The sequence below is a fragment of the Ahaetulla prasina genome, chromosome 2 (assembly GCF_028640845.1).
Source record: "Ahaetulla prasina isolate Xishuangbanna chromosome 2, ASM2864084v1, whole genome shotgun sequence".
Taxonomy (NCBI): Eukaryota; Metazoa; Chordata; class Lepidosauria; order Squamata; family Colubridae; genus Ahaetulla; species Ahaetulla prasina.
Window position 1 is genome coordinate 20,653,464 of NC_080540.1, and position 27,594 is coordinate 20,681,057.

Below are 27,594 nucleotides of genomic sequence, written 5' to 3' on the forward strand. Positions count from 1 at the left end.
CTTTAAGCAAGAAGCAAAAATTATATCTGCAATAGTTTTAAAAAAGCAGCAGCAGCTGAGGAAGCAATAAATTCTTCAAAATGTAAGAGATTATAGCAATTCTAGAAACTGAGGAGGGAGTGGAGAAACAGGCAAGTGATGAAATGTTTAAGAACGATGGGGCTGATAGCAATGACCTTTCAAGAATGAACAGCATATGAAATAGAGCAAATTACAGGAAGAATTTGAACAACCTAGGCTACTGGCTACCCTGTGAAGATTAGAATTTGAATCATTCCCTTGCTGACTGTAGCATATTAAAAACTGAACACAGACTTCAGAGGATAATTAGAACTGCAGAAAAAATTGCTACCAACCTGCCTTCCATTGAGGACCTGTATACTGCACGAATCAAGAAGAGGGCCGTGAAAATATTTACAGATCCCTCACATCCTGGACATAAACTGTTTCAACTCCTACCCTCAAAACGACGCTATAGAGCACTGCACACCAGAACAACTAGACACAAGAACAGTTTTTTCCCGAAGGCCATCACTCTGCTAAACAAATAATTCCCTCAACACTGTCAGACTATTTACTGAATCTGCACTACTATTAATCGTTTCATAGTTCCCATCACCAATCTCTTTCCACTTATGACTGTATGACTATAACTTGTTGCTGGCAATCCTTATGATTTATATTGATATATTGACCATCAATTGTGTTGTAAATGTTGTACCTTGATGAACGTATCTTTTATGTACACTGAGAGCATATGCACCAAGACAAATTCCTTGTGTGTCCAATCACACTTGGCCAATAAAATTCTATTCTATTCTATTCTGTTCTGTTCTGTTCTGTTCTGTTCTGTTCTGTTCTGTTCTGTTCTGTTCTGTTCTGTTCTATTCTATTCTATTCTATTCTATTCTAATATATGAAAAGTTGATCATTCTATTCCCATCAACTCACTCTTGGGCCCTCCAAATAAGTTTACCTAGCTCAGATTCTGATATCAAAAAAGTAACTTCTCTGCAATGTCAGTATTCCCACATTGTCAAAGCCACAACTGTAAATCAAGGAAACATCTGCAAATATTAAAACAGAGATGGATTTGAGGATATTCCAATTTTTAGAATGAGTTTGGTTGTCTGCTTGCAGAAATTTCATGACCTGACTAGATAATATCATCGGTGCACTGAACACAGAGGGTACCAAGTGTTCACCGTTGAATCCTGAGCTACGTATATATTTTATTTATTTATTTATTTTTATTTGCATTTATATTCCGCCCTTCTCTGAAGACTCAGGGCGGCTTACACTATGTCAAGCAATAGTCTTCATCCATTTGTATATTATATACAAAGTCAACTTATTGCCCCCAACAATCTGGGTCCTCATTTTACCTACCTTATAAAGGATGGAAGGCTGAGTCAACCTTGGGCCTGGTGGGGCTTGATATTGTCTTCTATTGGGAGTTTTGTATTGAGGGCCTGGCTTTGTGACTTATCCTAAGACACACTATATTTTATCAGGTGAAAAAGTCAGCGTGCCAATGTTTGGTTTCGTTCTTTCCCATTTCAGATTGTTATGCCACTGATTGCAATTCCCTTCCATGACCTCACAACTTGAATGCCTCATCTGCCCACTTCATGCACTTGGTGTAGAATCCTTTCCTGCTAAAATGTAACATTTACTCCTCTTCCCTGACAGCCCCAGGACTTCAACTGCAGTCATGGGACCTCCTGCTCACCTGCTGATAGGTCAGGTGGGTGCTGAGAAGTGGCACAAGGATACACGTACAACAGTACAGGAAGCCTCTACATTGACAAAGCGATGCGGCAAGGATGCCCTCGAACTGTGGCGTCCTGCCAAAGTCCCCGGCCAGGCTGAGGAAACTCCATATGAGCGCAAGCTGAAAATTGACTCCTGGAAATTCAAGATAGATGTCTCGGATTCTGGAGAGGTGAAGAGAAAACCCCCGGAGGGACCAGGGGTGACTCTATGGAAATGCAAAATGAAGCCTCCCCCTTGGGTTTGCAAGTTATCCTTGCCTTGCTCCCGGGACTATAGCAACACAAAGAACAATGAATACGTGGCTCAGTACTTCAGGGAGACACGCCTGGTAGTAAGTCGCCTGCGCCAGGCTCTTATTGAAATCAACGAGCAGTTCAAGGGAATAATGCGTATACGGCAGCAACTGGATGCCATGTTGGATAAAATCCGCCAGAGCCTCATGACCAACAAGCAGAGCAAAGCCATCCGAGAGCACCGGGCAGAAACAGAAAAGGTGAGACCGGCATTCCTGTCAAATTCATCTCCTTCCTTGATTTGTTGTTGTAGTTGTTCAGTCACTAAGCCATAGCCAACTCTTTGTGAGCCCATGGACTACAACACACCAGGTCACCCTGTCCTCTACTGTCTCCTGGAGCTTGCCCAAATTCATGTTCATTGCACTGATGACACTATCTAACCATCTCATCTTCTGCCATCCCCTTCTCCTTTCGCCTTCAGTCTTTCCCAACATCTTTTCCAATGAGTCCTCTCGTCTCATATGGTGACCAAAGTATTTGAACTTCAGCTTCAGTATCTGTCCTTCCAAAGAACAGTCAGGGTCGATTTCCTTCAGGATTGACTGATTTGATCTCTCTGGAGTCCAAGGGACTCTCAAGACTTTTCTCCAATACTTCAATTTGAAAGCATCAGTTCTTTAGCGTTCAGCCTTCCTTATGGTCCTACTCTCACAACCATACATTACATGCTAGTGAGTACCAGAGACACACTCATGGTTTATTCTTCTTCGTTGTTGTTGTGAAGTCGTGTCTGACCCATCGTGATCCCAACTTTCCTCCAGGCCTTCCTGCCATCTACCATCCTCTGGAGTCCATTTAAGCTCATGCCTACTGCTTCAGTGACTCCATCCAGCCACCTCATTCTCTGTCATCCCCTTTTTCTTTTGCCCTCAATCTTTCCCAGCATTAGGCTCTTCTCCAGTGAGTCCTTCCTTCTCATTAGGTGGCCAAAGTATTTCAGTTTCATGTTCAGGATCTGGCCTTCTAAAGAGCAGTCAGGGTTGATCTCCTCTAGGACTGACAGGTTTGATCGCCTTGCAGTCCAAGGGACTTGCAGGAGTCTTCTCCAGTTCAAAGGCCTCGATTCTTTGGTGCTCAGCCTTTCTTATGTCCAACTTCCACAGGCATACATTGCAACTAGGAAAACCACAGCCTTGACTATACGCACTTTTGTTGGCAGGGTGATGTCTCTGCTTTTTAGTATGCTGTCTAGATTTGCCATAGCTTTCCTCCCCAGGATCCCCAAGATCAAGCATCTTTTAATTTCTTGGCTGCAGTCCCCATCTGCAGTGATCTTGGAGAATTGAAAAATGTATTCTTAATATATTACAAAAATCAATTTCTTAAAGGCTGATCTTCTTTTATAAGGTGATCAGTATCAGTAATGGTGTTTACCTATCACAGTAATATCATATAATATTGCTTGCCTGATTCCACCTTAGTTCAGAATCAATTCAACTATTTTAAATTGTAAACTGGAGTTGTGGCCTAATGCATTGTATGAACCTAGCTCATTGGTTGGGCAAACCATGATTAAATTACTCATAGCTCAGAAAAATGGACTGGTTCAATATCACCTAGGGGAACAGTAAGCACTCAAGCACTCAGTATTAGTACAAGGAAATTATTTTGCTGTTTTTTTAAAAAGAGCGAATGTGTACAAATATTGCATGATAAATGTTGCATGGCAAATGTTCTTGGCATGGCAAATCTAAATAATCATGAATAAACATGTTTCTGATGGCTAATGATTTCCTATCTGTTTCCAGTATCTGTTAATGGCAGTTATATTGAACACAGATGTTCTATTTAATCATCTGAGTTACTATTGTGACAAGAGTTAATTTCTATCGATTTCTTTAATTTTTATAACCTTCTGAATTTGTGAGCATCATCTTGAGTTCCTGTAGCAATGCGAATGACTGAATGAAAATGTGCTTTCTTGAAACTATTTAACTGAATAAACTTTTGGTTTTATGATAATAATCTTCCGTCTAAAGCTTTCATAAGACACTTTATATTGTGTGCCTTTCCAGCTTTCTCCATTATCACAGATACCGACTTTATTTTATTTATTTTTTATTTTTATTTATTTATTTTGTCACACAGTATATATAAGCGTAAGCATGAAATAACTATACAATATATAAGCATATATATAAGTATGAGTATGTAATAACTATATTAATTGGATATAACGAAAGGAAACAATAGGAAACAATAGGATAGGAACGGTAGGCACTCTTGTGCTCTTATGCATGCCCCTTACAGACCTCTTAGGAATGGGGTGAGGTCAATAGTAGACAGTTTTTGGTTGAAGCTTTGGGGATTTTGGGAAGAGACCACAGAGTCAGGTAGTGTATTCCAAGCATTAGCAACTCTGTTACTGAAGTCATATTTTCTGCAATCAAGATTGGAGCGGTTAACATTAAGCTTAAATCTATTGTGTGCTCATGTATTGTTGCAATTGAAGCTGAAGTAGTCTTCCATAAATAAAACATAGTAGAAATACAATACATATATGGAGATAGTGAAAAGAAAAATAATAAAGATCCCACCCCCTTTAAAATTGGAATAGTAATCAACAAGGTGCTCATTTCGTCTGATTTTATTTTAGGAATATTTTTTTCCCCTATTCTTCTATTAATGTAACCTGACATACACAATTTAATTTACTATATCAACCATTTTTGTCCTGGAGAGTTATGCTCAATGGCTGCACATTTTTTAAAAAATTTGATTATTTGATGTGCCAGATTCTGTTGCATTCTCTGATGACCTTATTTATATTTACATCTAATTGTTTTTAGTAGTGATTTAATTATTGATTTTATTGCATATCACCATTTGTGAAATGGGTGGCTATATAAACTTGACAAACGAGCAAACAAGCAAATATTTTCTTTCTGGGCATGTAGATATCTGACAAAGTAGATGCGCTCATGAAATGGGAAAAGGAGGAATTTACGAAACTGAAACTCAAACTGCAGGACATGATGGCCTGGTCAGGAGATCATCTTAAGGTAAGGAATTAAACATTAATTGTGGATATTCGCTATTGACGGAGGAAATAACCAAAGCAGAAAATATAGGGAGGCTTTAGATTTGTCCAAGATTTGTGTATTTCATGGGAAAGAGTTAACAAAATTACTTTTTCAAAATCTGCAATCCTCTGTCCCTCAGAGATTGAAAACCAGATCTTGAAAGATGAAATTCTGAACAACTAATTTATATGGAACTGAGAATCATAACTGGCGGGACAACACGGTTAAGTTTGTAGTTAGCGAACTTAGGGCTGTGTGGAAGGACAAAGCAAAGGGACTGCTCCTTGTTTGGCTTAGAGCAGGCAGGGGGGCTCCTAAAACACAACTCAGCCGGATCAGCTATCTGTAAGGACTGAAGCTAAATGCAATTTAACCTTTTCAGATTTTCAGGCTCTCTTATCCTTGGCTTATTATGTAGGAGCCTGCTGAAGTAAAAGGTAGTCCTCAACTTACAAAGTTTGTTTAGAGACCATTCAAAGTTACAACGTTACAAGAGCCATGGTGGCGCAGTGGTTAGAATACAGTACAGCAGGCTACTTTTGCTGACTGCCAGCAGTTTGGTAGTTCGATTCTCACCGGCTGAAGACTGATTCAGCCTTCCATCCTTCCGAGGTCAGTAAAATGAGGACCCAGATTTTTGAGGGCAATAGGCTGACTCTGTAAACCGCTTAGAGAGGGCTGTAAAGCACTGTGAAGCAGTATATAAATCTAAGTGCTAGGCAGTGGTGGGACTCAAGAAATTTAACAACCGGTTCTCTGCCCTAACGATTTCTTCCAACAACCAGTCTGCCAAACTGCACAGAAAATTAACAACCGGTTCTCCCGAAGTGGTGCGAACTGGCTGAATCCCACCACTGGTGCTAGGGCTAGAGCTATTGCTACAATGACATTGGAAAAAGTGACTTATGACTGTTTTTTACCCTTACGATTGTTGCACCATCCCCATATTCAATCATGATACAAAATCAGATGCTTGGCAACTGACTCATATTTATGACGGTTGCAGTGTCTTGGGGTCAGGCATCGTTTGTGATTTTCTGACAAGCAAAGCCAACGGGGAAGCCAGATTCACAATAACTAACAACTGCAGGGATTGTCGTGTCCCACTCCTCCGCTGACGGCCGGGTCAGGGAAATCCGAATCAGGCTTGCCTCTGCAGCTCTGCCCAAAGTCCTAGCAAAGTCCTCAGAGCAGGCAGGAGACCAGTAAGTGACTTCAGCAAGATAAGTTCGACTTTGCCTGACTCAGAGACTGCCAGAAAGCAGATCCTTTATATAGGCCATGGGGTGTGGCTCCATGACTCAGCACTCATTAAGGCCTGCCCCTCCCTTCCTTCTGTTGCCTCCGCCTATCCAATCTTCTGATGCGAGGGTCACTCCAATCAGCTGTTGTTGGAAATAAACTTTCCTCAGGCTCACATGCTGTGGAGGAGGGGGAGGGGTCTAGCTGCTCCGTTTGCCTGGGCATGGAGCCAGGGCTGAGACTGGGGGATGCTCCCTCCTCTGCAGCCTGCTTGGGCATGGAGCCAGGACTGGGGCCGGGAGGCATACATTCCTCCGTGTTCGGGAGCAGATAAGAAGGCCCCGGCTGCTCTGAGGGCGGGCAAGACACAACAGGGATTCACTTAACAGCTGTGGCAAGAAAGGTCATCAAATTAGGCAAAACTCACTTAACAACTATCTCACTTAGCAACAGAAACATTGGGATCAGTTGTGGTCGTTAAGTCGAGGGCTACCCGTAATTGTTACTAACGCAACGGTACTGAGAATTGGATTAATATGATCATGCCATCTTCCTGATCGGCAGTCGTAGAAATGGTGGGTTTTAAAAATCCTCTTTTTGCCATCTAGTAATGGCTGAGAAGCTCTGTTGGAAAAGTGAAGCTGCCGCTGCAGAAGGCATTTTGCTGAGGAGAGAAGCCAAACCATTGCTGGTGTCAGCTAAGCCAGAGACAGGGCTTCTTTTCTTAACTTTGGGGCTACAGCCAAGTGGAAGAGAATCGTGCAAGGATTAATATCTAAGCCTAGTTATAAGCCTAGCAGGCTGAATAAAAGAGGTTGTTTCATCTTTGGTTTCTTCATTATCAGCACCCAATTTCTTGCAGCAACTAGGTGCATGTAGGGAAACCCTCAACACCCTGTGTGGCGAACGTGGCCGTGTCCTCGACCTGGTGCCCCAGCCTCTGCGCATGGTTCTCTTAGGGGCTGGGCGTGATTCCTGGCTTGGCCTGGACCGGCCCTCATCCCCCTGGGTGGAGCGAAATGAAACCCCAATTCCAAACCCCGTGGGACCATTCACACCAGGTAATTACTATAACTTTTGGGGGATGTACAGAAATAAATTCTTAAGAGAGCTTGGGGCTGCCACATAGTTTGATATTTGATAGTCCGATATGGCTTACTGGTTATCAAGTAATTATATAAAGGAAGAAACAGGTTAAATGCATTTCACATATTAGCAACTATTTTTTTTCCTATTGTATCAGTGGCATTTCAAGAAACGAACTGTACAAGTGATAATTTGTTACCTGTTGAAGAAAAGGCTTCTACAGTCTATTTGGAGATATATATATCCCTTCATAAAGTGGGAAAAATTTATAGGCTCTTGGATTGCTTTTTTCTAGAATTTCTCAGCAGTTCCACAGGCAACTAAGGTACAGCTCTTGAGACCTCCGTAAGAACTCATCAGAATCCTCAAATGGTGTGTAGTTGCTACAGCACCGCACACAAAGCAATAGAGGCTGTGGCGATCTGTACAGAGATTCAAAGACAAAAACAATCAGCAGGCAGGAAAGGTTTGCTAAGATGACAGCCTGAGAAAAAGAAATTCAACACTTCAAGGAAATTAGCAAGATTAATAAGCTAATTAATAAAGAAGGGCTACAGGATTTATCTCAAGTCTCTGGATTCTGTGCTCTAGCCCTCAATTTTTGGCATTAAAACTAATTAAGGAAAGTTGGGGTAAATCTTTTTTTCTCCAATCATGCTCTGCAGTTAAGAAGCTGTATGGTATCTATGCAGACACTGAAAAGAAGAATGTCCCGCTCAATGTCCCCCCAGTATGCTCTCAGATTAAGTGCTTTTCTTCACAGATCAGGCAGCAGACTAGAGCAGGGGTCTCCAACCTTGGTCCCTTTAAGACTTGTGGACTTCAACTCCCAGAGTTCCTCAGCCAGCTTTGCTGGCTGAGGAACTCTGGGAGTTGAAGTCCACCAGTCTTAAAGGGACCAAGGTTGGAGACCCCTGGACTAGAGCATTAGTGGACTAGTGGATCATCCTATAAGGAGGAACCTCACCACTGCTGTCTCTCCTTTCCACTTTTAAACCCTTATTGTGATTTCCATCACCTCAAATTCACAAAAAAGAAAGAAGGACAAAATGCAGCCGAGATAAAGCCAAAATGAAGTACAGAGATGATATTCTCTTCTCAAACCAAATTTCCAGATAGATGTACTGTATTACATTAGGGATGCACTCATTTTTAATTGGGTTGGTCTAGCTGGCCCAGGAGTTGTTGGCATAGTCAAGATTCTAGGATTCTTTCCTGAGAAAGAATTGCAGGTAGATTTAGGAACTGCAAATGGTAATGATGTCAATCCAGAGACTCAGTCCTGCACATAACTGTTAGTCCAATTCTATGATTTGGAGATAAACAGCACAACCAACACAGGAGAAACTTCAATTAAACAAGAGTAGATTTTTTTCCACAAATGGCCTATCCTTGCCTATTACACTGACAAAAAAAAAAGGAATGAAAGCTGACTTGAATTGCAAGCTGTAGGAATTTAGCACCCCCCCCCCTCCTAGAAGAATGAAATATTTTAGAAAATATTTAAAAAGGCAGAATATATTTTCCTGGATGAGAAATGGAGAAACATGTTTTAAAGACAAAGCAGCTCCCTGCAACTTCCTGCCACCCCCCACCTTTGTCAATGGGCCATTAAAGCCTCAGCCAAGCTCACTCATTTCCCCCCACCTTTGTCAATGGGTCAGAGGTAGAAACTCATTCTCCCCACCTTTGTCAATGGACCACCATCATCTGCAACCATTAAACCATCTTTCCAAGCAGCCTCCATGTTTCCAGTGTCTTTGTCCCCACTTGGAACTGAACCCAGATGGATATTTCTTCCAACAAAGCTACATTCAACAAGCAAACCAGATTTGAAAAGAACTCTTTATTTCCTCTTTGTTTCATTACTGCTATTCTCCAGAGTGTGCAGGAGTTCTAGAAGATGCCCGGCATCTTACTACTCTCACCAAAGAAGTGATGCTTCAGTTACAAAAAACTATCAAGGAAGTACAGGACACCCGTAATACGGTGCACGATGCCGTTGAGAACAGATTGCAAGGCAAGATGGAGGAGACTCTGGCCCATAAGGTAAATGCCCTGATAGGTTTGCTGTAACATACATACAATCAATCCATCAATCCACTGATCTGTTCAAAAAGCAGGCAAATTCTGAGACAACAAATAAACTTTTTAATAAAACTAAACGATTACAAAATGGAAGGGGTCTAAAGTAAAGTCAGACTACACACACTACTTTTTGCCATATCCCCGTGATGGCGAACCTACGGCACGTGTGCCGGAAATGGCAAACAGAGCCATCTCTCGCCTTTGCTCTTCTGGGTTCCAGCATGCCAGCTGGTCTTCGTATGTGCGGGCACGCTTGAAACTTTAAGAACAGCTCCCTGCAACTTCCTGCCACCCCACCTTTGTCAATGGGCCATTAAAGCCTCAGCCAAGCTCACTCATTTCCCCCCACCTTTGTCAATGGGTCAGAGGTAGAAACTCATTCTCCCCACCTTTGTCAATGGACCACCATCATCTGCAACCATTAAACCATCTTTCCAAGCAGCCTCCATGTTTCCAGTGTCTTTGTCCCCACTTGGAACTGAACCCAGATGGATATTTCTTCCAACAAAGCTACATTCAACAAGCAAACCAGATTTGAAAAGAACTCTTTATTTCCTCTTTGTTTCATTACTGCTATTCTCCAGAGTGTGCAGGAGCTCTAGAAGATGCCCGGCATCTTACTACTCTCACCAAAGAAGTGATGCTTCAGTTACAAAAAACTATCAAGGAAGTACAGGACACCCGTAATACGGTGCACGATGCCGTTGAGAACAGATTGCAAGGCAAGATGGAGGAGACTCTGGCCCATAAGGTAAATGCCCTGATAGGTTTGCTGTAACATACATACAATCAATCCATCAATCCACTGATCTGTTCAAAAAGCAGGCAAATTCTGAGACAACAAATAAAATTTTTAATAAAACTAAACGATTACAAAATGGAAGGGGTCTAAAGTAAAGCCAGACTACACACACACTACTTTTTGTCATATCTCCGTGATGGCGAACCTACGGCACGTGTGCCGGAAATGGCAAACAGAGCCATCTCTCGCCTTTGCTCTTCTGGGTTCCAGCATGCCAGCTGGTCTTCGTATGTGCGGGCACGCTTGAAACTTTAAGAACAGCTCCCTGCCGCACATGCATGCAACTGGAAGCTCAGCGTGTGCACGCTGGCCAACTGGCCTTCGTGGCGCCAGAAACTGGAAGCTCAGCTTCCTGGCACGCACATGTGCACTTGGGGAGCTGCTCCTCCAGTTTCTGCCGTTCCCACACGTACGTGCCGGGGAGCTGCTCTTCCGGTTTTGGCGCTCCTGCTTGTGCACACCGGGGAGCTGCTCTTCTGGTTTCTGGCGCTCCTGCATGTCTTCCGGTTTCCGGTGCTCCCCTGCACATGCGCTCCCGTTTCGGCACTGAGTGCCGAAAAGGTTCGCCAACACTTGTCATATCCTGTTCTGTTTCTTAGCAGCAACAGCATGTCATTAGGTTTTTGTCTTTCTCTAGAACAGAATTAAGAACATTCACTACTCCCCCGCCCCCATCCCTATAACTTTTCTGGAGCTTGCTGCCAAAGAACACAGCATCATTTTTAGAATAATCTGCTGATGGGTAGAAAGAAGTCCAACCCGGCAAATTAACCTTTGCCTACCCCACTGCCCAGTTCATACAACCTGTTAAACAGACTGAGGACTGGATAGTTTGTGATTTACAGTCTCAAATGGCTGACCCCCATACACTCAGCAGAGTCGCCCCAGTCAATATTTAGAAGGGCCCTTTTAGCATTTCTAGGACTGAAGACTAGACTGGAAGGTTGAAAAAAACTTGGGTAAATTGGCTTTATCTTTTTACTCTGTGGTTTAGTTTATTTATTTGTTGTTTATTCATCTAATTTACATGGCTGCCCATCTTGCCCAAAGCAACTCTAGAGGTCATACAACAAAGTTGTTGTGAGAATCCAGCTATTGTTTTCTATGCTGCATGAACTGGATCTTATTAAGCCATATTTGCTCAGGCATGCTAAGTGAATGCAGAAAATACTGTTTTTAAAAGAAATCCAGATTTAGACCTTAGTGCAGAGGTAGTCAACCTTTTTATACCTGCTGCCTACTTTTGTATCTCTGTTAGTAGTAAAATTTTCTAATTGCTCACCGGTTCCACAGTAATGGGCCGTGTATCGTTGTCTGCGCATGCCTCTCGCGCATCGTGGATTGGGTTGGGGGGGGGAGGCGCCAGTTACCAGCTCTGCTTGTCTGTTATAGCTGGGTGGTGTGGGGGGAGATGCGCGAGCTATTCTGGGACGAGGCTCTTTGGTTTGCGGTCGCACTATAGCGCCATTTAGTTTCATTTAGGTAACGTGAACTAAACTTATGCGCAGGCTATACAAATAGTATATTTTCAGAAATTTAAATTGTCACAGGGAATTTTATGAAAATCTAATGAAAATGTTTTTAAATAATGCTATGAATTTTTTAAAAAAAGTCAATTAAATTTAAAAAAAAGGAAAGTGCTTCAGTAGCGGACAAAACCTCTACCGCCCACCATGAAAGCTGGAACGCCCACTAGTGGGCGGTAGGGACCAGGCTGACTACCACTCTCTTTCCTATCTGTTTTTTTTAAGTTTTTTTATTTTTATACATTTCATTGTGTGAATGGTTAGATACCTGGGTATCATACATTTCAATACAAATAAACATAACAATATTATTCCTAGTAATTACATTTCATTTTCCTTTCTAATTTTGCTAACACAGAACTTCTACTATCATCCTTCAATTCTAAACCTTCTCATAGTTCTTCTGTATATCATCTTAATATCTATTTTAACTATTTCCCCCCTCTTATTTCTACTTCTCTTTTAGCCCTTTTTTCCCCACCTATCATTCTAGTAATCGAAGCCACAGTTCTTCCCTTTTTTTTCCATGTCAGTTTTTAATGGAACTAAGTGGGCTTCAACTCCCAATATTCCCCAGTCAATATGCTGTCAAGTTTGAAAAACACTGATCTACACAAGTAGTCCTTGACTAACAACAGTTCATTTAGCAACCGTTCAGTTACGGCACTGGAAAAAGTGACTAATGACCATTTTTCACACTTAAAACCACTGCAGTATCCCCATGGTCAAGTGATCAAAATTCAAATGCTTGACAACTGACTCATACTTAGGATGGTTGCAGTGCCCCGGGGGTCATATGATCCCCTTTTGTGACCTTCTGACAAGCAAAGTCAATGGGGAAGCCAGATTCACTTAACAACCCTGTCCCTAACTTAATGACCGCAGTGATTCCCTTAACAACTGTGGCAAGAAAGTTAGTAAAATGGGGCAAAACCCATTTAACAAATGTCTCAGTTAGCAACATAAATTTTGGGTTCAAGTGTGGTCATTAAGCCGAGGACTACCTGCACTTTTAACAACAGACCTTTTAATCCTGCCCTGTTCTTCTCAAGCTTTGTATCTAAACAAGTGATGCATACTAAGGATTCTCCTGATCCTAGGATGCGGTGCTTACAATTTTTTAAAATTATATTTGGAAATTCAGCAATGTCTGATCAGCCTGATTCAATTATTCCTTTATTCTCTCTCTCTGCCAGGAAAAATTAGATATAACCCTGGGAGGAACACGCAGTACTCTGCACCGCTGCCAACGTTTCCAGCATGAGATGCGTATCACTCGTGGATTGACACTGGTGAGATATGAAGGGCTGGGAGCAACCCATGCTATAATTCTCTCCCTTAGCCCACTCCAACTCTGATTATTTATTTAAAACATTTATATAGCTGCCCATCTTTCAACCAACTCTGGGTAACTCCCAATCAAAAATTAAAACTATGACACACAATCTGGCTGGATTAGCCGGAGTTTGATTGGAAAAGAGTTGCTTTTCTATCCATTAGGATCCACCTTTGCTTTGAATTTATATCTACAGGGCCCTGAGAGTATGAAGTACCTGGAGACACGAGAAAAGCTGACAAGGCCAATAGTGCAGACGTTTCAGAGACACGTGGGAACACAATTGCCTGAAGCTACAGTCGTCAAGCAGGTAAGGGTATATTACAGTCTTTGTGTAGGATGTATAATTGTCGTGTCCCACTCCTCCGCTGACGGCCGGGTCAGGGAAATCCGAATCAGGCTTGCCTCTGCAGCTCTGCCCAAAGTCCTAGCAAAGTCCTCAGAGCAGGCAGGAGACCAGAAAGTGACTTCAGCAAGATAAGTTCGACTTTGCCTGACTCAGAGACTGCCAGAAAGCAGATCCTTTATATAGGCCATGGGTGTGGCTCCATGACTCAGCACTCATTAAGGCCTGCCCCTCCCTTCCTTCTGTTGCCTCCGCCTATCCAATCTTCTGATGCCAGGATCACTCCAATCAGCTGTTGGAAGTAAACTTTCCTCAGGCTCACATGCTGTGGAGGAGGGGGAGGGGTCTAGCTGCTCCGTTTGCCTGGGCATGGAGCCAGGGCTGGGGCCGGGGGATGCTCCCTCCTCTGCAGCCTGCTTGGGCATGGAGCCAGGGCTGGGACCGGGAGGTGCCCCCTCCTCTGCAGCTTGTCTGGGCATGGAGCCAGGACTGGGGCCGGGAGGCATACATTCCTCCGTGTTCGGGAGCAGATAAGCAGACCCCGGCTGCGGTGAGAGCGGACAAGACACAACAATAATGCAGTATTCCAGACCATGAATTTTGGCCTGGGCAGAAAATACAGCAAGTTTCTCGAAACAGCAGTAAAGCCATTTTTAGCAGGTGTGCTTAATTGTTCTACTTTGGTCAGTGGGACTTGCAATGTTTATGCTGTAAAATGCTAAACTGAATTATCTGCGGGGTTCTTGGTGCCCTCTTCTTGGTGGTTTTCTTGCAGAAATTTCATTATCCAGCTAGGTAACATCATCAGTGCTAGAACTTAGGGAGTGTGGTTTGCTCTCTGTTTATATATAAGTGGCTTGTCCCGTCACGGTTGGAAATTTTTTTTTTTATAGTTCCTTGATTAAAAGACTTCAACAGCAGTGAACACCCAGATAATCAAGAGATTAAAACCAGGATTAATATCAAACGAACAGTCAAGCAGCAAACAATATCCCAAACGAGGAACTGCCAAACAATCAGAGTCAACAACAGCCTAATCAAGGAATTAGAATAGAATAGAATAGAATAGAATTTTATTGGCCAAGTGTGATTGGACACACAAGGAATTTGTCTTGGTGCATATGCTCTCAGTGTACATAAAAGAAAAGATACGTTCATCAAGGTACAACATTTACAACACAATTGATGATCAATATATCAATATAAATCATAAGGATTGCCAGCAACAAAGTTACAGTTATACAGTCATAAGTGGAAAGATATTGGTGATGGGAACTATGAGAAGATTAATAGTAGTGCAGATTCAGTAAATAGTCTGACAGTGTTGAGGGAATTATTTGTTTAGCAGAGTGATGGCCTTCGGGAAAAAACTGTTCTTGTGTCTAGTTGTTCTGGTGTGCAGTGCTCTATAGCGTCGTTTTGAGGGTAGGAGTTGAAACAGTTTATGTCCAGGATGCGAGGGATCTGTAAATATTTTCACGGCCCTCTTCTTGATTCGTGCAGTATACAGGTCCTTAATGGAAGGCAGGTTGGTAGCAATTATACCAAGAATTAAGCAACACTCCCACCAAGACTGACAGGGCAAACCACTTGTATATAAACAGAAAGCAAACCCCACTCCCTCTGATGATGATACCTAGTCAGGTAATGAAATGTCTGCAAGAAAACAACCAAGCCCAGAGAGCACCAAGGATCATCTCACAATTCGACCCTGAGCTACAAATATTCTCTTCTGTTGAATTAATTGTACATCTCATTATGATGCAAGTTAACTCTGTGGATACAAAACTGATTTGCAAATCTGTCCTCTTGGGCTTGCAAACCCTTGCTTACTTTTTCTCCTCTTACTCTTGCTTTTTTTTAATCCAGTCCACTGCACAGTTAGATCGCAGCATGGAAGATACGGCCATGGATATCCAACACCTAAAAGCCACTCAGAAGTACTTGCACGAATGCATTCACAACAAGCAGACAGGCTATGATGTTGATGGTAGTATCAAAAGGCTGCGGCAGCGCCGTATGCATCCACGCACCAACATGAATGAGATTTTTCAATTGGTTTATACCTAGGAAGTCTGGCAATTAATGAGCGCTAAAATAAAACCTGGACACTTGTACTAGTCAACTTCTTTCTAGTTAAGGGAAAAATATTTGATGGGCAGTGATAACAGAATGGAATACCAAATTCAAAATGGTCTAACTTAGTCAGATTCCTAAAATAGAAGGGAATATGGCTGCTTAATGTAGAATGTGGTGTAGAAATTAAGGTAGTAGCAGTTAAGGTAGTGGGAAGACTCAGGTTCAAACCCACCATTGGCTACGGAAGCTTACTGGGTGCCTTTGGGCTATTGAGTCTCTCTGTTTTACCTACCTCACAGGATAGTTGTGAGAAAATATGGAGGAAGAAGTACTGGGTATGCGATCTAGCTCCTGCAACAAAGGCAGGAGATAATTCAGTCAAACGAAGGTCACTGTTACTGTTTCCTCCTATTATAAACCTAATTACTAAATCCGAATTTATGCACAGTAACGAAACTTTTGTGCTAAATACTGAGCATACAATACACAGAATCAGAGAACTGGAAGGGATCCTTTAAAATTAACGTATTGTGTTTGAGGTCCTTAATACTTTCTTGCAGGAGACCAGTTTCTTCTCTCCTAATTTAGGAATTAATTTTGATTTTCTGGAAAAAAAAAAAAAAACAGAGATCCAAGTCCATTAGTGAGATATCTTCTTTTTAACAGGCGCATTCTTGTATTTGTTATACCGTACTTAAGATATATAAGTAAGGTGTTAACTCTCCCTGGATATTGTAACCTCTGATTTCAGAATCTTTTCTTCATTGAATGGAGGTTCTTTGACCTGATATACTGCAGCCCCACCATATGTAAGAATGAGAAATCAAACCGACCTGTTAATTTTTATTCATATCTTACTTTTATTTCATTTTTTAAATAAACAACTGAAAGTGGCGAACTTGCTTCATATTCCTTCTTCCTCCTATTTTTCCAACAACAAAAGCAACCCTGTGAAGTGAGCTGAGCTGAGAGGGAGTGACTCACCCAAGGTCACCCAGTTGGCTTTCATGCCTAAATTGGGACTAGAACTCATGATTTCTTAGTTTCTAGCCTGGTGCCTTAACCACTATATGAAACATATACCTAGGAAGTCTGGCAATTAATGAGCGCTTTCACACTTAAAACCACCTGAGGACATTTTTAGGCATCATAAAATTACTATACCTATTTTTTCAGTATTTTTGTGATATGATCTGTATTTCCTATTCAAGCCCAGTGTTCACATAACTAGCACATTAGTTTTTTCAGCAGAACCTCTCTCAACTAGCTGCCCGTTTTTAATATATACATAGTACCAGAGAGCTACCTTTATACTGACTGCCAGGGGGCAGGTACTTACACAGCTAGTTTGGGTCTTCATTGGGAATTTACAGTAGCAGATAATGTTATTCTATGGGATTCAAACTTCCCACCGGAAACTGAACTCGTAAAGTTTTATACTTCAAATGTTAGCTTTTAAGAGCTATCTAGATTCTGGTCTCAGTGATTGCAGGGAAAAAAATATGGAAGCAGTGAAATACTGATGTGAAATTATATCATGTCTCTGTGTATGGGGATTTTTTAACATAATTCCAACAGCTACAATTGTTGCTGTAATGGCTCTGCATATTGCAATAGTTTTAAGTTACTGAAATAAATGTTATGGTGATGATTTGGTGTTGCCAGGGTTCATTGGGAGAACTGTGTGGATTCTGGGGACAATCTGTACACAGATTTAAGCCTTTAAAGCTTAACTTTGATTAAGATGTTGAGATGCTGAATTCTTCAGCATTAATTTTTGTGAAGAAAGAACTAAAGCAGATGTTATTCATAGAAGTGCCACTTGAAGGAAGATTCTCTCACAAAAGTGTTGAAAGGAGCAGAATCATTTAGTTCTTTTCTCTAGAGAAGTCCTCCAACTCTTCTCTCTGCCACTCATGACCTTTGTGACCTCTTGTCTGTATCAGGGGTCTCCAACCTTGGTCCCTTTAAGACTTGTGGACTTCAACTCCCAGAGTTCCTCAGCCAGCTTTGGAGACTCCTGGTCTGGATTACTGCAATGCATTCTACCTGGGGCTGCCCTTGAAGAGCATATGGAATGCAGTTGCACGAATAATAAATGGTGTTGATTACTTGACACATGCAACACCAATATTCTGTGTCTCGCAGTGGTTGCCAGTGTGCTTCCGGGCACAATTCAATATGCCGGTTGCCATCTTTAAAGTGTATGGCTTCGGACCAGGTTATCTGGGGGACTGTCTTTTCCCAATTGTTTCTACCCAACCAGTCTAGTCTGGCAGGATGGGCTGCCTGGGTCCTGTCACTCAGGAAATGGCAGGGCCCAGGAAATGTGCCTTCTCTGCTTTAGCACTTGTCCTATGGAACATCCTCCGTCTGGAGATCAGGATATCCTTGACTTGCTGGCTTTTCATAAGGTCCTAAAAGGACTTAGTTATGTATCCAGGCATGAGGCCCCAATGCGACAAGTGTCCCATCTCCTGGCTGTGACAACATCCATGTATTATAACAGTTTCTTTATCTGTTGTACAGCTTAATTTTTGCAATGTTATGATAACTTATTTGATTGTTCATTGCCCAGAATCACTTGTTAATGAGGAGGTGGGCCTACAGTTCGAATGAATTAATGAATAAATAAATATAAGTGGAAAGTAAAGGCAGCTTACCTTCACTTAAATAAACAGATTATACTCCACCTAGTTTAAGTAAACTAAGTGACGGAAGCTGATCCAAATGCGCCTGCACAAAAGTGATTTTCATATGCAAGATGTCTCTTGCCAATATTTATAAAGAAAAAAACAGAGGAGGACATTAGGGTCCCCAGATCCGGGTTCAAAAATCCAGCCGAGATGCAACCTACCGTTAGTACTCTTTATTTCTCTTGATTGCACCTCGTGGGCATACGGAGTTTTGCAACCCAGATCAGGTAGCCAACCTAACAAGCAATGTCTATATAAAGATTCTCAAGTCATCCAGGTCATGGTTGCCCCAAAGGTGCTTTTTTCCCCAAGAGGCAACTGAACTTTCTGGTTTTTCTTTGAAGACGTTTCACTTCTCATCCAAGACGCTTCTTCAGCTCTGGCTGAATCTGGCACCTTTTTCAGAGCTGATGAAGCTTCTTGGACGAGAAGTGAAATGTCTTCAAAATAAGAAAATAACAAAGTCCAGTTGCCTCCTGAAAAAGCATCTTTGGGACAGCCTAACGGAGAAATAAAACTGATACCAGGGAAAGGCTGAAGGCAAAAAGCAAACCGCCATCATCATCATCATCATCATAGTTCAGACCGACTACAAACAATACTTCAGCTTTAATTGCAATAATACTAGAGCAACTAATAGATTTAAACTTAATGTCAACCGCTTTAATCTAGATTGCAGAAAATATGACTTCTGTAACAGAAACATCAGTGCTTGGAACACTTTACCTGACTCTGTGGTCTCTTCCCATAATCCTAAAAGCTTTATCCAAAAACTTTCTACTATTGACCTCACCCCATTCCTAAGAGGACCATAAGGGGTGTGCATAAGCGCACAAACGTGCCTACCGTTCCTGTCCTATTGTTTTTCTTTTCTTCTTTCTATATATATGCTTATACCTCCTTATATTTACCCATATATGTTTATATACTATATAATCTTTTGTATGATTCCTACATATATTGTTGTGACAAAATAAATAAATAAATAAATAAAATAAATAAATGTCACAACACAGTCGCTCAGATGGTCCACTGGAACTTGTGTCACAATTACCATCTGCCTGTGGCAAAGAACTGGTGGGATCATAAGCCTGAAAAAGTGATTGAAAATGAGCATGCAAAACTACTGTGGGATTTCCGAATACAGACTGATAAAGTTTTGGAACACAATACCCCGGCTATCACGATTGTGGAAAAGAAAAAAGTGTGCTAGTCGACATTGCTATACCTGGTGACAGTAGAATTGATGAGAAACAACTTGAAAAAGTCACCAGATATCAAGATTTGAGAATCGAATTGCAGAGACTCTGGCATAAACCAGTGCAGGTGGTTCCCAGTGGTACTCGGCACACTGGGAGCTGTGCCTAAAGACCCAGGCAAGCACTTAAAAGCAATTGGTGCTGACAAGATCACCATTGGTCAACTGCAGAAGGCTACCTTACGGGGATCTGCTCGCATAATTCGCCAATACATCACACAGTCCTAAACGCTTGGGAAGTGTTCGACTATTGATCTGTGATACGAAATCCAGCATAGTTATCTCGTTTGCTGTTTATACTGTTATCGTCATCATCATCATCATGACGGTGTTATCATTATCATGATAAAGCTAAGAAGCCCACTATGCACCAAGACAAATTCCTTGTGTGTCCAATCACACTTGGCCAATAAAATTCTATTCTATTCTATTCTATTCTATTCTATCGTCCACAAACTCCTCTCTACCTCTAACGACTCGGAATTGGAAAGGCCCAGCTCCGCATGCGCTAAAGAACGTCCAAATTACGCGACGACTTCTTCGGACCAGAATGGCGCCCCGGAGTGAGGATGGGCGCATGCGCAAGCACGCCGGAAGCCGGTAGCCCGTGGATAAGTCTCTGAGAAACCCCGTGTGTGGCCTTTTTCTGCCTGAGCCAGCGAGCGGCACACGGGGAGGTGAGGGGAGCGTCTCCATGTGAGGTTTTACCTCCGCGAGCGGCGGCGGGATCCTATTTGGGTCCGAGGGTTGGGAGTAAGGAGAGGCTCTGAGGGAAAAGCCCGAGGTGGGAGAGGGGACAGAATCGGTTGAGAAATGAGGCCGGGGCGCCCTTAAGAGCACGTGATACGGCAAAGCGGAGAAAGACACGGCGGCATAACATTTGATTACTGAATAAAATAAAATATAATACAAAAAAAGCAACAGCGATTATTCTGAGGCGGGCTTTGCAGGCCGGTCAGCCCTCTATGACCCTGCACCCTTCCAATAGGCTGGGACTTCATGGCTCCAACGTGGTCGTGCTGACTGAAATAGGAATTGTAGTCCTGATCCAGTATAGAGTTCAGTAGGAGACGAAAGGTCGGGCGTCACAGCTTTATTTGACCAGTAAACCTTTTTTTGGGGGGGGGGCGTAATTTTTGGCACCTCCTAATTTCTGAGATGAACTTTCCTGAAATGATCCATTTTTTAAGTTAAGGTGCTCCAAGTATAGCCGTTTTGAGAGAGAGAGAGAGAGACTTTTGAGAGCGAAGCAGGTTGTATACCTCATGAGGTTTTTTTCCCCCCACTTAGATTTCATTTTCAGCTTGTGTAAGTGCACTGCTCTTCGTTTTACTTATCGGTGTATTGGTATTTTCTGACCCAACCCTCCTGTCTCTACAGCAGGCCATTTTCCATCCCCCCCCTTTTTCTTCACATTCCTACTCACTTGTCCCTCCAGTTATGTAAACAGTCAACAACAGCCTCCAAAATTTATAGAATGTATGCTTCTTTTGGTAATAACCCACCATGTTACTATCAAGATTTAGATTATTTGGAAAGAGGGAACATAATAGTAATATATTTGTAAATATAGCTTACAACTATAATTAGCCTTGAAATACAGGTGTAATGGGACTTGTAGTCTGGCACCTAACCCTGTTAAAGAATGAGCGTGTACTGCACCATGTTTTTGTAGGTACGTGGGAATTACAGGCCATTTGGATTCTTTCTGATAGCTTGTCTACATCATTAGTATTGGTTATGAATTAGAGCTGTGCAATTAAGTTTCTTCACAACTAAATACTTCCATATTATGAAAAGATAATTGAACTAATTTGCATAGCATGAGTAGAGCTGCCTGACTTTGTCTATCCAGAAAGTCAATATTGGGAGCGAGGAACAAGGTATTGAAGGAGGCCGATTCAGGATTTAATTGCTTTTTATTTTGAATCTAGAATGACTGACTGGGAGACAGCCCCTGCTGTGGCAGAGACCCCTGATATCAAGCTGTTTGGAAAGTGGAGCACAGATGATGTTCAAATCAGCGATATCTCCCTGCAGGTATGAAAAGAGAAGTTACAGATGGAATTTTGGAAGACAAAAAACTGCAGAGTGGTTTGTCTTCTGGCTGGAAGAAGAGTTTTATTCTGATATTTATCCTAATGTGTGGCTCTTTATTTGTGTTTTTGTAGGATTACATTGCTGTGAAGGAGAAATATGCTAAGTATTTGCCCCACAGTGCTGGGCGCTATGCTGCTAAGCGCTTCCGTAAGGCCCAGTGCCCGATTGTGGAGCGCCTCACCAACTCCATGATGATGCACGGGCGCAACAATGGCAAGAAGCTCATGACTGTGCGCATCATTAAGCATGCTTTTGAGATCATCCATCTGCTCACAGGAGAGGTAAGCGTGGGGAGAAAAGACTTCATAGAGGCATGGAGCAGGATAACTCTCTGAAATGAATTACTTGAAGGGCCCAAGAGAAGGCATAAGCCTTGCATTTGGAATTACAGGCCTGCTATAATACATTTGATAGACAGGTATTCTGTTTGCTCATTTTCTTAAGTCTACTTCTTGAAGCCCATTACAATTCCCATTAAAGAGTAAAATTCCACTTGAATAATTTTTAATTTATGGCATGGAGATGCTGCAAACAGTTTATCAATCTTGGATAGCAGAGTGCATCCTGAAGCCCAATTGCTTGCAAATATTCGAAGCCACTCTGAAAGTTGTCACTAAAATAAATGTTTAATGTAACCAAAGGGGAAAAATACTACTTTTGCTTTTGTCCTTACTTAACTCTTCTCATTGATGTATTCAAAAAAGAGGTTTGATCTTCAACCCAAAATAAGTTTAACAACCCTAATCTGAAGAGAATAAACCATAAAAATTAATATACCCACAGAATTTCAAGGATTTATTCCTGAGTAATATATAATTTAACATCTATTTCTGTCATCTGAATTTTAAACAAATCCTGCTTTGTTAATAAGCTGTTAAACATTGTCTTTTTCACAGTAGTTAGTGCTCTATTGACATAGCAGGTTTGTTTAAAGTTCAGATGGTATTTAAAGTTTTTAATGTTTGCTCTTAAATATATAGAAAATATTTGCTATTAAATGTACATGTTGTAGCACCTTTCTGCCTGGTGTGAAGAGTAGTTGCCTAGGCTAGAGGTCCTTGTATAATGCTAAGAAACTCCATACTTAGAATGTATTGCTGTTGGAAAAGGTATCTAATCTTAATCTTTTTCACCCAAAATCCTTTTCTATTCCCTTGTTTTGAAAATCTAGTATGGTATTCACTGCTTCAATCATTTGTCCGTTTCTCTCAGAGAAAGAAATACCAAATGAATAATTCATGTGTGCTAAGTATTGTGTTACATGGGAGTAAGTAAGCCATTTGTTGACTGACTTACTTCCCCAAAATTCTAGACAAACGAACATTAACACTTATAAGAGTCAGACGAATAAGATGGTGGTTACCTTAATATAATGTAGTCCATTGCTGTAAAGAGCAAAGTAGATGGCCATAAGAGAGAGACTGGGGAGAACCAGTCCAAAGAAATGAAAATGAAAAAATAGATTGAGTTTAGGGCATCTGGAAAAAGTATGCAAACATCTGAGATGTCCTTAATTCACGCAGATATAAAAAAGAAGGGGAAGCACAATCATACTTGGAAATTATGTTATCAATCTACATGTAGGTGGTCCTTGTTTAGTAACTGCAATGGGACTGGCAGCTGTAGCTAAGTAAAATGGTTGCTAAGTGAAACTCTGCTTATTATCTTATTTCAGCTTTCCTTTGCTTTACAAACCTGCAAATATTGTAAATGTCAGCCCCAAGTTACTTTTTTCATCACTATCATAACTGCAGCAGGTCACTGTACCAGGCAATCTAAATGAGAACTATCTGTAAAAGTAGTCTTTTGTCTTCCATGGAGTTTATTCCTTGGTCTGGTCTGCCTCATAGGGCTGGCAGTTGCTTTGTTGTTAAGATCTGCAAAAAGTTGGTGCTGGGGAACTGCTGCATGAGAAATAGAAGAGAGGGTCAAGGCAAGTGGTTGCTGGTTAAGCCTCATGAATATTTGGTGGCAAACAGCCTCAGACTTCTGTTGTGCCATAAAGTAAATAAAAGCATTTCTAAAAAGTTAGACACAGATCAGCATCAAATGATGTTACTTGCTTAGTGCTATTCTGATTTGGTAGCCACTGATTTTATAGAGATAATTACAGGTTTCTGGAGTTCCCCAGTATTATCTTGATTGGGCTAGCATTTAGAAAGGCAATTATGACTAATGAGCTTTTTAACATTTTATTTATTCATTGCATTTCAATGCTGCCCATTTTATCTAAGGAACTCAGGGCAGCTTACAATAAAAACACAAAATATAAAAGCATAAATAAGAAAGTTAAAAACAGTAATAAAAAGTTTTTTAAAATGAAAAAAAAATTGCTTTTAAGACAGCAACCATCCCCAGGGTTGCCTAACACTTCAATTCCTGTGCTAATTGGCAGAACCAGGTCTTAACACTTTCTGAAGACCAAATAATATAACTTGGGGAGAGATCTCCACTGTTAAACTCCTAGGAGGAATGAACTAAAATCTTACAAAACAAAATTGGTATTTACATATTAAGTTTTGACTTTCTTTAATACCTTTATCTTTTTATATGTTTTAATATGTACAGAAAAATTTAAAACCTCCAGGACAAGGAGACAGAAACAATAAAAACATAGCAATTACATATTGGGAATCATTTTAGGCAAATCTTTAATACATCATTAAATCTCGACCGTATATAATAATATTGATCAGTCTTTTACTTACATCCATAGAGAACTAGTTCACCATTGCTGTATTTGCTGCAGACAAATTGAAACCACTTACTCTGCAGCCGTTTTATCAAACTATCTTGTGCAGAGTAGTTAATCAAAGGCAATATCTATAATATGTTAGGATTTTTTAATGTCTTGAAAATTAATTACATAACCTTGCTGAGGAGATTAGAAAAGCCTTATTACAAAAAAGCATTATTATTGATCTCCAGTCATTGAACAGTGTCAGAAATAAAATGCCTTTTTTTGCACTTATTCAGGTCTAAAGAAATGGGCTTTAGGAAAGCTACCAAGTGTTTATAGGCTTATTTTGGCCACAACAGTTCCATCTCCATGATGTTCACAAATTGTAATCAGACTAAGCCATCTCTGGATATAGTGCTCCTTATAGGGTGGGTTTTAGGAAAGTCAGTTTGATTACCTTTACTTTCTTCAGAGCAGTTGCTGCAAAGTGATTGTGACAGACGTGTTTATAACCAGTGCACAATTTTTTTGGGTTGAGGACCGGGTGAGTAGGCAGAGACAGTTGGATGGCGTAGTTATTTCTGCTTGGTTAGTTTCAGGATAAATATTTATTCATACTCAATTGAGGGAGATTCTAGAAACTACACAGACACAAAATCATTCCAGTATTACTGCTATTTCTTACATTGGTGAAATAATATTTACAACTCCGGCTGTTTTCTTTTTTTTTTAAAGTATCTCTGCCTTCTGGAAACTAAAGGTTACACTTGTGTGCCCCTTAATACAAGGAGAAAACTATAATATTGGAGAGTAGAGCTAAAGTTAGTAATAGCCAGGTCTACTAACTTAACAACTCCAGTGATTCACTTAACAACTGTGGCAAGAAAGGTCGTAAAATGGGGCAAAGCTCACTTCTCAAATGTCTCATTTAGCAACAGAAATTTTGGGTTCATTTATGATCATAAGTCGAGTACTACATGTACAACTAAAGATACGATTGGAGAATCCCCCGTACATAAATATTGTCTGTTGTCTCACTTTTTTTGCCCTTGCAGTTTTAGAGAGATTTCAATAATGGCAAGTATAGTAGAATAAAATTAGTTACAGTCATGATTATGTCTTTGAAGTTTGTTTATTTTTAGTTAAAGTCTCACTTCGGTTAAATGAATTAAAAGGTAAAGATTAAAATTTAGATATGCAGATTATTTAAATGTTAATCATTATGTGCAGTATATTCTTTTGGAAACTGGCTGTAAAATATTTAACATTTTGGGCTATTTTTTGAGTAACATTGGCACTTTAATCCTTTCCCAGACTTGGCTTGGATGTAGTTTAAACCTTGCTTGATCTTTGTTCCAGAATCCCCTCCAAGTCCTGGTGAATGCCATCATCAACAGTGGCCCTCGTGAAGATTCTACCCGTATTGGTCGTGCTGGCACAGTGAGGAGGCAGGCTGTTGATGTGTCACCGCTGCGTCGGGTCAATCAGGTAGGGGTATTTATCAAGAGGGGTAGATTGATGTAGGCTCTGCCGACTGTTTTGTGACAATATCTCCTATGTCTTCATATAGGCTATTTGGTTACTTTGCACCGGGGCACGTGAAGCTGCTTTCCGAAACATAAAGACCATAGCTGAGTGCCTAGCAGATGAGCTGATAAATGCAGCAAAGGTAAGAATGAAAGAATGGAGAGCTGAGCTGAGCTGTGGAGAAGATGGCTTTTTGGTTTAAGAGACCACAGACCTAGGAATCAAATATGTAAACCCTAAAAGAGTATTTACATTAGCACATCTGAGACATTTCAGCAAAGTCCTCTGGGAAACCCAGCAAGAGCCCAAATGCAGTGGTGCTAAGTTGCATCTCACAGCAACAGTGCACATTTTGTTTACTTGGGGTTGGATCTGTGAATAATGATATATCATTATAATATAATATATTAATAATATATTCAATAATATAGAGGTGGTAAAATGATCCCTAAGATGAAATAATTTCCTGGAATCTTTTTATTTATTATTATTTTATTTATTATTTATTTGCATTTATATCCCGCCCTTCTCCAAAGACTCAGGGCGGCTTATACTATGTTAGCAATAGTCTTCATCCTATTTGTATATTTATATACAAAGTCAACTTATTGCCCCCAACAATCTGGGTCCTCATTTTACCTACCTTATAAAGGATGGAAGGCTGAGTCAACCTTGGGCCTGGTGGGACTAGAACCTGCAGTAATTGCAGGCAGCTGTGTTAATAACAGACTGTTTTACCAGTCTGAGCCACAGAGGCCCATAATTTTTATAGTATCCTCAAGTATTTAGAGATTTAAATAACGGGAATAACAATGTGGAATTTCAAACAAAAACACCAATATTATTAGTGACCTTTAAAGCTATTTAAGAAGACACCAGTGTTTTTGTGATTGCCTGTCTTGTTGTATAGATATGTATAGGATGATGCCCCTAAAGTTATCTTTGCTGGATTAAACATTAGTTTTTAAGGTGCAGAGCAATTCTTTCCTGTCTTTATTCTAGTCCTCACTGTTTATTGTTTGGCAAAAATAGCATTGCAAGTAGCCTGCAAGCATTTATTGCTCAATTTCTTTGGTATATATAGCCATTAATCTTATAAATGATTTGGGTAGAATTAAAAATTCATTAGAAATAAACTAATAATAGTAGCAAAATTAAACAAATTAGTAACCAAAAATTTATGACACTGCCAATAGCAAGTGATATGGTAGCCTCCATCTCACTGATCCTCTTAATCTTCTGACCCCCAAGCATGGGAACATAGCCACATTGTTAAAGCAAGTGTCTCTTAAATGGCTACTATGTTAACATAACTGATGACAGTCTGGCATGTAATCAGTTAATGGTACCATAAAGGTTTCTGGTGTGGTGATAGCTGACTGGCTTTGTCAGCCATGTACATGAAAACCACTCTGCTGCTATACCTACCATTTATCTTGAGTTTGGAGGATGGGAGAGAAGGAGAGACTTACATAGATGTTTTCAGTGACAACGTCAGATGGGATGTGTGGTTGCTTAAACTGTAACTGTACTTGTTCCTAGGGTTCCTCCAACTCCTATGCCATCAAGAAGAAGGATGAGCTGGAACGTGTGGCCAAGTCCAACCGTTAATTTGCCTGGAAACCAAAGCAAATAAATCCTCATTTTCATACTGTTGCACTTCTTTGTGTTGCAGTTCACATGTTGAAGCAGATGGGACTTTTTCTTTGTTTGAGGGAGTGGCCTGGTTGGAT

The 27,594-nt window shown here is 40.8% G+C and overlaps 2 protein-coding genes across 2 annotated transcripts; both read left to right on the forward strand.

The window, feature by feature from the left end:
• Positions 1-1,698: 1,698 nt before the first annotated feature.
• Positions 1,699-17,522, forward strand: TEKTL1 (tektin like 1). Its single transcript, XM_058167554.1, has 7 exons — positions 1,699-2,269; positions 4,970-5,074; positions 7,200-7,398; positions 10,096-10,262; positions 13,036-13,131; positions 13,372-13,485; positions 15,391-17,522. Exons 1-7 carry the CDS (start codon positions 1,715-1,717, stop codon positions 15,589-15,591), a joined length of 1,437 nt encoding a protein of 478 aa, XP_058023537.1. The 5' UTR covers positions 1,699-1,714; the 3' UTR covers positions 15,592-17,522.
• A 2,651-nt stretch (positions 17,523-20,173) lies between these two features.
• Positions 20,174-27,517, forward strand: RPS5 (ribosomal protein S5). The gene is made up of 6 exons (XM_058167593.1): positions 20,174-20,231; positions 21,489-21,594; positions 21,726-21,935; positions 25,694-25,822; positions 25,905-26,003; positions 27,404-27,517. The coding sequence occupies exons 2-6, from the start codon at positions 21,490-21,492 to the stop codon at positions 27,470-27,472; spliced, it is 612 nt and encodes a 203-aa protein (XP_058023576.1). The 5' UTR covers positions 20,174-20,231; position 21,489; the 3' UTR covers positions 27,473-27,517.
• Positions 27,518-27,594: the final 77 nt, after the last annotated feature.

Excerpts from the sequence above, each read along its gene's own strand:
- TEKTL1 (XM_058167554.1), top strand. The coding sequence starts at position 1,715 with ATGGGACCTCCTGCTCACCTGCTGATAGGTCAGGTGGGTGCTGAGAAG. Across the intron at positions 5,075-7,199 it reads GGTCAGGAGATCATCTTAAG|CAACTAGGTGCATGTAGGGA; the intron begins GTAAGGAATTAA and ends AATTTCTTGCAG. Across the intron at positions 7,399-10,095 it reads CGTGGGACCATTCACACCAG|AGTGTGCAGGAGCTCTAGAA; the intron begins GTAATTACTATA and ends GCTATTCTCCAG.
- RPS5 (XM_058167593.1), top strand. The coding sequence starts at position 21,490 with ATGACTGACTGGGAGACAGCCCCTGCTGTGGCAGAGACCCCTGATATC. Across the intron at positions 21,936-25,693 it reads TCCATCTGCTCACAGGAGAG|AATCCCCTCCAAGTCCTGGT; the intron begins GTAAGCGTGGGG and ends TCTTTGTTCCAG. Across the intron at positions 25,823-25,904 it reads CGCTGCGTCGGGTCAATCAG|GCTATTTGGTTACTTTGCAC; the intron begins GTAGGGGTATTT and ends GTCTTCATATAG.